Genomic DNA, 12,016 nt, shown 5'->3' with positions numbered 1-12,016 from the left:
GCCGTGCCTCTCACCTGGCGCCAACGGCCAAGCCAGGGAGAGGCGTCCCGAACGGGGGCGGGGAGGCTCCCCAGCAGGCCTGGGGGGAGGTGGCTCTTCCAGTTGAGAAGGTCTTCCCAAACTGGCAGAAATCCTGCCACTTACAACTTAGACTCACTAGCTCCTGGAGGTTGGGGCCACTCTCCACGACCTTCGTGTTGGGGTGGGATCGCCCCCTCCAGAAAGATCTGGTCAAGTCCTAACCCCCAATACCAGCCATTGTGACCTTGTTTGGAAGCGGAGTCCAAGTCTGGGAGGGTCCCAAGCACAGGAGCTTCTGTCCCCATGGAGCCCGGGAGCATCGCCCTCCTGGTTCCTCCACCTGGGTGCTCTCTGACCACATACCAGTGGGAGTTGAGGCAGGCTTCCTCACGTGGGCGTCATCCAACACTGACTCCATTTCCAGCCCCTCTCCTCTCTCTGGGGGACGGGGTGAAAATTCCAAGCGTCTAATCACAATTTGGTCTTTCTGGTGACCAGCCCCACCCAGGAGCCACCCAGCATCACCTCATGATAACAAAAGATGCTCCCAGTACTTTTATCACTTAGGAATTTACAAGGGGTTCAGGAGCTCTGTGTCAGGGACCAGGGACAGAGACCAGTGTATATGTTTTCTGTGATCTCACATCACTGCACTTGGTACTCGGAAGGTGCTCGGGATGTGTGAGCTGAGTGAGTGCTAGGCTTGGTCCCCTGCCTTTGGGCCTTTCGTGCTTAGTGGGTGGGACTGAATTGTGTCCCCCCCCCCCCCAGATTCATAAATCGAAACCCCACCTACCAATGTGATGGTAACAGGGCCTTTGGGAGGTAATTAGGGTTAGATGAGGTCATGAGGGTGGGGCCCCGTGATGGGGTTAGTGCCCTTATAAGAAGGGGCACCGGAGAGCTTGCTTCCTCTCTCTCGGCCCTGTGAGGTCACAGCTAGAACGGGGGACCATCTGCCAGCCAGGAAGAGAGCCCTCACCGGAATCTGAAGGAGCAGGACCTGGTCTCAGATGTCCAGCCCCCAGAACTGTGAGAAATAAATGTGTTATTTACATCACCCAGTTGTTGTTAAGTCGCCCAGTTTGTAGTAGTCTTTCGTGGCCGCCTGAGCTGAGACTGCATTTTGGGCACATGGTTGTCACTTGACCTTGCGTGTGGGGACTGCTGCCCTCCCGAGGGAGGGGCCTGCGCCTTCTTCCTTTCTGGGTCTTTCCCTCCCACGGACCCTGGGGCTGGCCCCAGGCCATCACTGGAGCGCTGGGTGGCCTGCTGGCCTGCTCTCACCTGCCAGGAGTCCTCAAGCAGCGTCCATAGTGCGGCAGGGTCTCGGGGACGTCCCAGGCAAGGCCCTGCCACCCCACCCGTGACTTCTGCCCAAAGCCTCTGGGGAGGATGGTGGCCGTTCAGAGGCTCCTCCGCCTGCATGTCTGGCCCCGTTGGCCTCCCGAGCCTGGGACCTGGGTCGAGGTGGCCATGGCCCTGGTCTCCCAGCTCTTAGGGGTGTGCCTGGTGCTTCAGAGCCCTGTGGTTACAGCATGCACCCCTGGCCTGGGGCAGAGTCCGGCCTGGTCCTCAGGGTCAGCCGGCAGACCAGGCTCAAGTGTCCTGTCCCAGGGGACAGGAGCTGGTCAGGGACCAAGGAGAGGGGCAAGTCAGGCCTTGTGCGGAGAAGGGGCCTTAAGTGATGCTCAGAACACTTAACCACCAGGACCGCAGGCCCCGCACCCCCAAGCGAGAGTCCTGTCATCAAACAAGCTCACTGGGGGTGGGGGCGTGGCAGGGCAGCCCAGGGTCGGGGGTGGGAGTTGGGGCAGGCCACAAGGGGCGGGACTTCAGCCACGTCCCATTGTCTTTACAGAGAGTTGCTCAGGCCAAGAAGAGGATGGGTGGGGAGGGGTGCAGAGCCGGGGATGGAGGGCTGGCAGCACCCGCCCGCGGGAGGGGCAGCCCCTGCGACCCGGCTGTGAGGGGACCAGCAGGAGCTGGGGGGGACAAGAGGTGCGATGGACCACGTGGCCCCAGATTCTGCACAAGGTGTCTGGACACAGGGTGGAGGCTGGGGGCGGCGGGGAGCCCTGAGCCACTGGGTGGAGGGAGGTGTCGCGCTCCACTTCCCCTCCCCGGCCCTTCAGGCAGCGATTTAACCACAGGACATCCTGAGAAGACAGAGAAGGTGGCCCGTGAGCGCCGGGGGGCCCGCTGTCCAACCCTGCTTCCCCTCGGCGGTCGGGGTCACTGCCCCCCCAGCCAACGCAGCTGCCCTGGGGGGGCCCTTGGGACTGTAGTGTTGCTGCCACAGAAGGAGCGGGGCTTCTGGCCAGAACCCCGGCGTTCCGCCAGGCCCCTCATTGTTTCAGGTGAAATTAAATGAAAAAGCAGCAGGACCAGCAAAGGGCTCGGGCTGCTCCCAGAATGATGGTGGGAGTTACCCCACCGGTTACGTAACCGGAGCACCCGAGGTGCCCGCGGAGGACAGCAGGGTGGTGGAGGGTCGCAGGGGAGGGCGCACCCTATGAGCCGTGCCCGTCCGCCACAGCATGCAGAGTTGAACGCGTTTCACCCGGTGTTCATTTTCCTTCCTCTCTCTTCCCCCCACTACAGTACAGGGCAGCGGTTCTCAAAGTTTCTGGTCACGGGACCGCTTCAACACTCTTAAACATTGGTGAGGACCCCAAGGCGCTTCTTTGTGAGTCGTAGCAGCATTTTCCGTGGTACACGGGAAAGCCAGTGACTTTAAAAAATATCACTTCTTTTAAAAACAGTAAGTCCATTACACGATAACTTTTTTTTAATGAAAAATAACAAGAAATGTGGTGAGTAGAGGAGTGGCATTGTTCTTGCACATTTGCAAACCTTTAGCGCCCGGCCTGGTGGAAGGCAGCCGTGTCTGGGACCCGCGCCCGCGTCTCACCTGCTGCAGAGCGTCGTCTCGGCTGAAGAATGAGGAGGGTCTGCTTCCCCCAGAGGTGTCGTGGGGAGGGAGGTGCTTGTGGACCCTGGGGTCCTCGGAGTGCACTTGGAGGCCTGCTGTGGTGGTAACTTGAACCCACACGTTCTAGGATATACAGAGAACATGCAGAGGAGGGGAGTAGGCGGCCTGGATTAAGAGGAGGACGAGGGAGTCCATGGGGCAGCTCTGAGTCGTCGCCTCCTCCCTGGGGGAGGGCGGAGCCCCTGCTTGGCCGCGAGGCCAGCTGTGTCTGGCCAGACGGGAGCCGTGATTTTGAAGCGTGAGCTCATGAGGACGACATGCGTCGGCTCTTGTCATTGGCCTTGGTCACCCAGCAGCTGCACACCCTCCCTCCTGGGCAGGTCCTCTCCAAGCGCCAAGGGGACCAGCTCACTTCCCCTCAGCTCTGGGGTCTGCGAGGCAAATGCACGCCTGAGGTTTGCCCATCACACCCCCCTCCTGGTGCCTGAATCTTGACCTCATGGCAGAGACGCCTGAGGAATTCCTCATGGCAGCAGGGGCCACACTGGTGGCAGTGTCTCGTGGCCGGTGGTGGGGACCAGCTGGAGCATCGTCACCACGTGGCCCCTGAGGTGCAAACTTGCTGGGGTTTCTGGCAACACGACTTCCCTCGGCCCCCACGTGCCTGCTGAGCTTGGTGCCGGCCTTCCTGCCAGCGTGCGAGCTCCCCGGATGCCCCTGGCAGCGTCCTGTCCAGCTCAGGCCTGGCGGGAGGCTCTGCTTCATCCCTCACCAGCTGTGCCGCCAGGCCCGTCTAGTCTCTGCTTCTTCCTTGTTTCCCAGCACCTCCTACCCGGCTGGTCCCCCTGAGCCCAGGCTGGACCTTTCCAGAGCATCCCGCAGGGCCCCCAAGGAAACCCTCAGAGTCCAGCACTGTCATAAACCCATCCCGGGCAGCGCCCCCGTGACCCTCCACACTTTACAGAGGGCTGTGAACGCAGGCTCTTCCTCTTCTCACCTCAAATCCCCTCCCCACCCACCCCAGAGTCCCTTCTAATTGTTATTACAATATTAAACAGTGAACTTTAAAAATTACAGAATGTTTTTAGAATGGGGAAAATGTTTTACCACAAATTTTGTGATTTCTTTCCAGCCTTCAAAACTATCTTGCAACATCTGTGCAGACTGTGTCATTGTTCTTTGGGCTTGAATTGGCAGCCCCCTGAGGTTGGGCTTGGCCTTGTGCTTGGGCCAACAGAACAGTGCACTCGTCATACAAGAGCAGGGGCTACAGGGGTGCTTGCAGGATTGGCCTGGCCTCTTGTGCTTCTGCCTTGAGAAAGGACATGCCCCTGGGACCCGGAACAGAATCATGCGGGATGCTTCGTGGGACAGACCTGGACCACAGCCATGGCCCGGAGCGTAAGTGCCAGACGCCCCAGAGCGAGAATTTGTAATTGGTAGGCCGCTGAGATTTTTGAGGTTGTTTGTTTGGCAGTAAAAGCTAAGCATCTTAACAGGAGAAACTAAAGAGTTACAGAATTTGACCCATGCTAAATACTGTGGATAGTCGAGTTGCAGCAGCAATTAAGTAAATCCCCAGGCACAGCTGAGACTGTATTATTAACTTTTACAGATGAAACAACTTTCTACAAGCTGTGACTCCCACTGTTTCTACTTAGTGGACTTGAGGCAGGAAAGAGGCCTGATGGGATGAGCAAGCTTGTCACTGCATCCAAGCAGTGGCTCTCCAACACCGGGCCGCCTAGGGGTAGGAGGAGAGGAGGTGGGCTGCTTGAGTGTGGGGAGGGACCCACCCCCTCCCACCCCCAGGTTAGGAGGGATTGTTTTAGGTGTCAGCAAGCCCCTGGCCTCAAACTGTAACTAGGAGGGGTGGTGATCCCACGGCTGCCCCCAAACCTGCCCTTCAGTTCCTTCAGCAGCCTCCTCCTTTGCTCCCATATCCTACCCAAGGGTAAGCCAAGGCCTATCATTGGGGGCGGAAACAAAGGCGGGCCTGAAGTTCCGGGCAGAGGTCACCCCGAGGCCGGTAGCACCCTCCCAGGCATTCAGCATGGCCTGCTCTGGGCCCGGCCCCTCCCCCAGGCCGGCTGCTATGACGAGCACCACCTTCCCGTCAATTTTAATTGCGTGCTTTGTGCGTGCGGGCCGGGGCCACATTCGAGTTGCTTCCCGATGGATCTGCACATCCATGTCTGGCTCAGAGTAGGTCCTCAACGAAGATTTGCTGAGAAAGCAAATGAATGAATCCTTGCTCATGAAATGTCACACCCACTGCTGCTCAGGGCTGCTGGCTGGCAGAAGGTGACTGTGTGCACGTGGTGACCTCGGGGCAGTTCTACGTGACTAAACTGAGCTGCGGCACCCTCAGGCTTCCAGGGACCCAGGTTCCCACGGGTGGCTTTGCTGCTAGCGTGTCCTCTCACCAGGCAAATTGTTTACTTAATTCATACGGAGCGCAGCTGAGATCATTTTTACTAGGTTGCTGGTAAGAGAAACAGGTTCCCTCCAGCCTTCTCCCCAGTAATAACATCAATACTCCTTTTAATTTTAACCTTCTTTTGGAAGTATTTATTTGTTCTCAGTCAGAAGAACATTACTCTCCCAGGATCTGGTTTTTGCCCTTCTGATTCCCTGGTACCACCAGTACCTAAAGCAAAATTAAAAAAATAACCTGAACTATTACTTCCCTGTCGCTGCCAGATCAAAACGTTTGGACCTTAAAACAATCCTTGATCCTGCTGACCACTTCCGGTTAAGGCCACTCTCTCCAGCTTTCCAATGACACGTACCAACACCACTTTATATCATGGCCAACCAATATTCTAAGATTCTTAGAAATGGACAAACCACCTGCTTCTTCTGGTTGTTCCTGAAGAGAAGAATTCAAGGTGCTAAGTAAGTGTCACTTTAGGCTCTGGTACCACACTGGAGCATGTCACGTGTTCCCAAAGGATGGGGCTCCTTCCAAGAGAGACCTCCAAGCTGTGCAGACGGAATCATCTAACACCTGAATATGAAGATCCTTGGGACTTTCAACCCCCATATTCACGCCTAGAATTTTAATAAGACCCCATGCCAGGTACATATTCATATTTTAAGCAATCTTTAACAACATCTGCAGTAGACATGTATCTTCACATATAAACTTAAAAAAATCCTTTAACATGATACACCGTACTGCACAGAACTAGAATTCAACATGCTACAGTGCTAAAGTAGTCATATAAATATCACATATGCACGTATTCACTGCATTAGAAAAAGTCACCTATTAGGCTATTAAAAACCAGCATCTGCAAAACCCAGAGAAAAACCATTCGAACAGTAGGAACACCAAAAATAACAACTATGAGGCTTATATGCAAGTGGTGGGAAAGAGGATTCTTTACATCTGCTACTGTCACAACAGGCACAATCTGAAATACAGTTTTCCGTTAGCAGTGTATAAAAATACTTTTCAAAACAATACTTTTGATAGGTACAGTACCACTTTAAAAAAAACCCAGCTGTGTCGTCACTCCATTTGAGGACCTACCTAAACAATTCTATTTGCTGCTCTCAGCGAGCTCACAAACACCAGCCTAGAGAACAAGCTCCTCACATATGGAGGCACACTGCACGCACACACGGCTGTACAGTCAGAAAACCTCCTACACCTCTGGTGAATACTGATGAGTCACTGACAGGCATCAATCTCAAACAAGGCATGAAAGGATGTTTGGAGCCTGTTTTCAGTTCCAGGTTTGGCATGGATGAGCAAAAGAGGACAAGGGAAGGTGGATTTTGTGTGTATACGGTTTCTCTTCCACTAGCGGACACGCCCCAGAAGACGGGTTTAATCTGGCATATCAATACTTAGCTTGGGGGGTGGGGGAACATATTTTCCAGGGCTCTGGGTTATCACCACCCTGGCCTTCTTTCCAAACATCGGAGCGATTTTAGGCGCTTCTGGAGCCGCTGTTTCTTCAGCATCTTCACTATCTTCATGATGGAGATCATAGGAAATGTTCCCATATTCTCTTAAAAATGGGAAAACTTCGAGCAGAAACTGACAGAAATCTCTGCGAATACCAAACCACCAGTGGTTGCCCCCTTTCCGCCTAAACGTGGTGGCCGTCAACGTGATTAACGAAAGCCAAAGGGGGACGAATATGGAGATGAAGGAGAACGCGTTGTGGCCGTCCAGCCTGTGCACCAGCAGAACCTCGAAGGTGAGCAGGGGCACCACGATCGTTATCCAGCTGATGGCCATGGTCACATGTGTTCTGCGCTGCTCGGCAACCACATCCAGGGAGCGCAGAAACAGGAGGGACCAGACGATGTAATACAGGACCACCAGGCAGAGGAACGACATGAGGATCCAGAGGGGCACAAACACCACCAGCCACGGCCAGTGGATGATCCGGTCCAGCCTCAGGGCGATGAAGATGAACTGCAGGATGTTGACGGAGCACAGGATCTCCAGCTCCAGGGACCGGTCGTGTCGGAAGCCCCACACGCAGGCGGCCACGGACACGGGGGACACGAAGAAGAGCGGCATGAAGACCAGCAGCCAGAAGTGGGTCCCCCGCTCCACCCTGTCGCAAACCAGGACCTCGAACATGAGCAGCAGCAGATGGATGCCCACGGCGATCAGCATGGCCTTGAACTCCACGCAGGCCTCCCCCTCCGCGCGGTAGCGCGGGTTCCGCGCCCAGACGCCCGCGCCCACCGAGGCGCCCGCGAGGACCAGGAGCTTCCACAGCCAGATGGGGGCGAACACGGCCCAGTAGCTCCACTGGATGACGCCGTCCAGGCGGAGGGGCAGCAGCACGGAGAAGAGCAGCAGGCAAGCGTAGATGAGGAACTTACTCGGGTTGAAGTCCTGGAACAGGCCCCTGGGGTTCATGGCGAGGCCGCTGCTCGCTCCCCGGCGGGCGCCGCGTCTGCGCCGTTCCCGGCCCGCCGCTTCCCCCGCCGGCCCGCGACGGCTCTCGGCGGGCAGCAGCCGGGAACCGGCCGGGAGCAGCTTCCGGCCCGCGGCGCCGAGGAGCCGGAACACGTGCGCGCGCGGTCACGTGGCTCGGCCGGAAGCGCGTTGGGCGGGGCGTGCGCGCCCGCCCTCCCCCGGCGACCGGCGGGGCTGGCCGGCGCGGAGTCGGCGAGCGGGGTCCTCTCTCCGCCCCGGTGCCCGCCTTCACCCCGTCCCCATTTGCAAAGCAGCTACTGCGTGTGGCGCCGGGAGGGTCGGGGCGGGCGACTGGGGCCGGGTGCCTGGCGCGCTGCTGACGCCGCGGCCGGCCCGTTGGCAGCGAGCGGGCCGCGACCTCGGGCGGACGCTTCCTGGCGGCGCCGGGAGCAGGGAGGTGGGAGTGAGCTCACATCCTCCGGGCCGGGGCGGGGGCGGGGCCGGGGCGGGGGCGGGGCCGGGGCCGAGGAGCGGTGGGCGCGGCCTGCCGCGGGTGCCCCACCCTCGCCCGCTGCCGACCCAGGGCCTCCTGCCCCCGCCGGGGAGGCTTGGCGCCGAGCGCGCTGAGGCGGGGAACGGTGTGGGCGCGAGGCCGGTCGCGTGTGGGGGGTTGCGAGCGGGGGAGTGGGTGCCGTGACTGTGAAAGCGCTGGGCGGGCGTGCGCGCGCACGTTAGGTGGCGGGTCTGTGCCTGTGCCGGGGTCGGGGGGGCCCCGTGGGTGCGGTCTGCGCCGGGAGCGGGGTGCGGGGCTGTGCCTGGAACGGACGGCTTCCGGGGCCGGGCCCCACCTGGCGGGGCGCCGGCAGTCGTCGGGCTGCCACGGTCCAGTCTCGGGAGCTGGCTTCCCCCAGTCGGCATCCACATGGTGTTGGTGAGGCCGGGTGCGGACCCCTCCCAAAACTCTCCCAAAGCTTCACCACCCTCACCTCAGCCGCGGCAGTCGGGCGTTCTCGGGAAGGGACTCCCGGCCGAGTGAGCCCTGCCAGGCCTCAGGGTTCAGCCCCGATCTCAGACACGTGTCTTCAGGGCCCCTAATTTGTGAGGAGCCCCTTGGGAGTCATTGTGGGGAGACCGTTAGCTGAGTGGGGTGCCAGCCTTCAGCCCCAACCCCTTCCTCCCATCCCGAGTCGCTCTAACATGTCTGTCTTGCACCTTGGATTTTCTTTTACTGTTCCCTTTCAGAAAGGGGTTTGTCAGCTAAAACAAAATTTTAAATTCCAAACCCCTCTACCAACCCTCTACCAACTATGAAGTGGGCTAATAGAAGCACTTGGGACCGTTTTGAGGGTGAGATGAATGAATACATGGAAAACACTTTGCGTTTAAAGACATGTGAGGTATCAGTGTTACCACAGTGGGGGAAGTAAAGCCTCCAGAGGGGAGGGGCCGGCTGGCAACTCCGCAGGGAGATGGTGGCCCAGCCAGGTCCTCTGGACCCTGTTGAGACAGGCAGGAATCCTGTGGCCAGATGACCTCAGGGCCTCTGCTGCCGGCTTTGTGGCAAAGATGGGAGTTTGGAGGGTGTTTGCTCCTCTCTGCGGCTCCTCAGGCGCCTGGTTCTCCTCGTCCAGGTAGGGGGATCTTGCCATGGCCCCTCGCCATCTGATGTGTCCTTGCTGCCCCCCTCCTGAGAGAGGTCAGAGCCCACTTCCGGGTTTGAGGTGGGGCCACAGGGAAAGGGCTGCTGTCTGCCGGCCCCTCAGCCAGCTCTCCCGGGCCCCCAGGCCTGGGCCCTCTCTTCTGTACATGGACGCTTCTCCTTGGCTGTTTTCCCTAATGTGACCAGTCTCTCAGGGACCTGCTCTTGTTCTTTTATTTTTTGGCCGGGCCATGAGGCGTGCTGGACCCTAGTTCCCTGACCAGGGATCGAACCCAGGCCCCCTGCAGTGAAAGCGCAGAGTCCTAACTACTGGACTGCCAGGGAAGTGTCTGCCCTTGTCTTCATGTTGACCGTTAAAGCTAACAGATTGTTTGCTCTGTGCCAGGGGCTGGCGACCCAGCCACCCGTGAGGCTGGCATGCACCTCAGAGCGTAAAGGCTTTCATTTACAGAGCACGTGTGTGTGTGTGTGTGTCAGTGCCCGGGTCCCCCAGCGCAGGCCTGCCATGCTGAGTCAGTGGGGACGTGAGATGTGTCCCCATCCCACCACCTCACCGTGAGTCCACCTCACGGTGGACTCTCAGTTTCCAGTTGTGGCCGTCACAGCTTGCTGCAAACGTAGCAGCTGACAGCAGTGCCTGTGGGTCGGGAGTCTGGGCGTTGGGTGCTCAGCGTGTTCTCTGCTTGAGTCTCACGGGCCGGAATCGAGGACTGCGGTCCCTTCTGGAGGCTCTGGTGGGAATCGGCTTCCAGGTTCATTTAGCTTCTCTGAGTTCAGTTCCCTGGAATTGTGTGTGGGACTGAGGTTCCCATTTCCTTGCCAGCCGTCAACTGAGGATGGCTCTCAGCCACTCGCATCCCTGGTCGGTGACCCCTTCACAGCCACCGATGTTGGGCTGAGTCCTTCTCCCACTGTTGAATCTCTCCGGCTCAGCCTCCTGCGGCCTCTCTGCTGCCTGCCTTTTCTGTTTTTAAGGACTCGTGTGACTGCGTTGGGCCCAGCTAGATGGTCAGTCCCAGTGCCTCGACCCTGAGCAGCTGGGACTAGGGCAGGAGTCTGGGTGGGACCACAGCCCCCTGGCCCCAGGAGGCAGGATCCCCCCGCTGAATGTCCTCCAAGTAGGTGGCTGGGGCAGGGGGGTGACCTGGACAGAAAGCCCAGGGACATCTTCCCTTTCAGGCCCGTTTGGATTTGCTTACATCGGCTTCTTCACAAGGAGGCCACAGCCCACCTGGCCCTTCGTGTCACCCTCGGCGCCCCAGTGCCCCTTGTCCCCCATCCCCCAGGCTAGCGTGCAAATCCTGGTGCTGCTGTCCCTAAGCTCCGTGACCTTGGCAAGCAGCCCAGCCTCCGGCCCCCATCTGTGAGATGGAGATAACCTCACAAAATTGTGAGCGTAAAACGAAACAATGTGCTCACTGATCCTGCCCCGTGGGCGGCTGTCGTTTCTGTCTTGGCCGTAAAGGAGGCATCCCTCCTTCGGGAAGCCTGTCCTCCCTGCCGTGCGATCAGTCCCGGGGCTCACAGCACTCTCCTTGCTCGCCCGGCTGTCCCTGGCACCCTCTGCATCTCCCAAGGGCAGGGCCCCATCTTTCATGTCCGTATCCGCAGTTTCTAGCACAGGCCTGTACACAGTAAACGTGTCCGGGAAAGCACAGGCGGGCAGGAAGGACGCAGCTGATGCGGCATCTTTTCCACGTGCTGAGAAGCGGGCCAGAACAGCTTGTGAGCCCAGAGGTGCTGGGTTTGCAGGGAGGAGTCTGGGCTCCCACGAGGACACCTTGGAGCAGCTCAGCCCCTCGTACCTGCGCCGGGCTCAGTATTTCAAAGCTCTGTGTCATCTGAAGCTCGTGTGGTGGCAGAGGTGCGACTCTCATTTCACAGGTGGGGAAACTAGACGCGACCACAGTCTTCTGCTGAACTTGCAGCTGCAGACTTTCTTCTGAGCCCTGCTGTTGGCTCCGCTGGTAGCCCGGCCTGTGCTGTAGCTCAGTCTGGTGAGAATGGCCCCGCTAAAGACCCAGACTCTGGTTGGGACCCCTGGAGACTTAGCCTCACGTTTTAGCAGCTTCTCCTCAACTAGTGTATTCATTTAACAGATATGTATCGAGCATCTGCCCCGTGCCCTGGGCGCCGTCCTGACATGGGATGCAGCATTGCTCAGCTCCGACCGCTTCTCCCATGCAGGCCCCTTCCCAGTTCAGGAGTCACCTCCTCCAAGAAGCGCTCCCTGACCAGCCCCTCCTTACGTACATCACCCTGTTCTGTTTCTCCTGTTTCCTATATGGTCACTAAATACATGCTCACTTTAGGAAAATCCAGAAAGTGAAGAGTTGTTTAAAGAGAGAGAAAACTCTGGTCTTACTACCTACAGAAAATCCATGTTAACATTTTAGTGTAGTTCCTTCCAGCTGATCACGTCTGCAAAGACATGTCATTATCCACATGCCATTTTATTCTGCTTTTTGGTTTAACACGAATCCTGTGACTCACTTATTTACACGTCTCT

The 12,016-nt window shown here is 58.1% G+C and overlaps 1 protein-coding gene across 1 annotated transcript; it reads right to left on the bottom strand.

The window, feature by feature from the left end:
- Positions 1–5,504: 5,504 nt before the first annotated feature.
- On the bottom strand, positions 5,505–7,977 carry TMEM185B (transmembrane protein 185B). The gene has a single exon (XM_060017046.1). The coding sequence runs from the start codon at positions 7,845–7,847 to the stop codon at positions 6,795–6,797; it is 1,053 nt and encodes a 350-aa protein (XP_059873029.1). The 5' UTR covers positions 7,848–7,977; the 3' UTR covers positions 5,505–6,794.
- Between the last annotated feature and the right edge of the window lie 4,039 nt (positions 7,978–12,016).

This window comes from Delphinus delphis, chromosome 7, assembly GCF_949987515.2.
Source record: "Delphinus delphis chromosome 7, mDelDel1.2, whole genome shotgun sequence".
In the NCBI taxonomy this organism is placed as follows: domain Eukaryota; kingdom Metazoa; phylum Chordata; class Mammalia; order Artiodactyla; family Delphinidae; genus Delphinus; species Delphinus delphis.
Note: the sequence above shows the minus strand (reverse complement) of the source record. Positions and strands in the feature narration are given on the sequence as shown.

Coding starts and splice junctions, on each gene's coding strand:
- TMEM185B (XM_060017046.1), bottom strand. CDS start 7,847: ATGAACCCCAGGGGCCTGTTCCAGGACTTCAACCCGAGTAAGTTCCTC.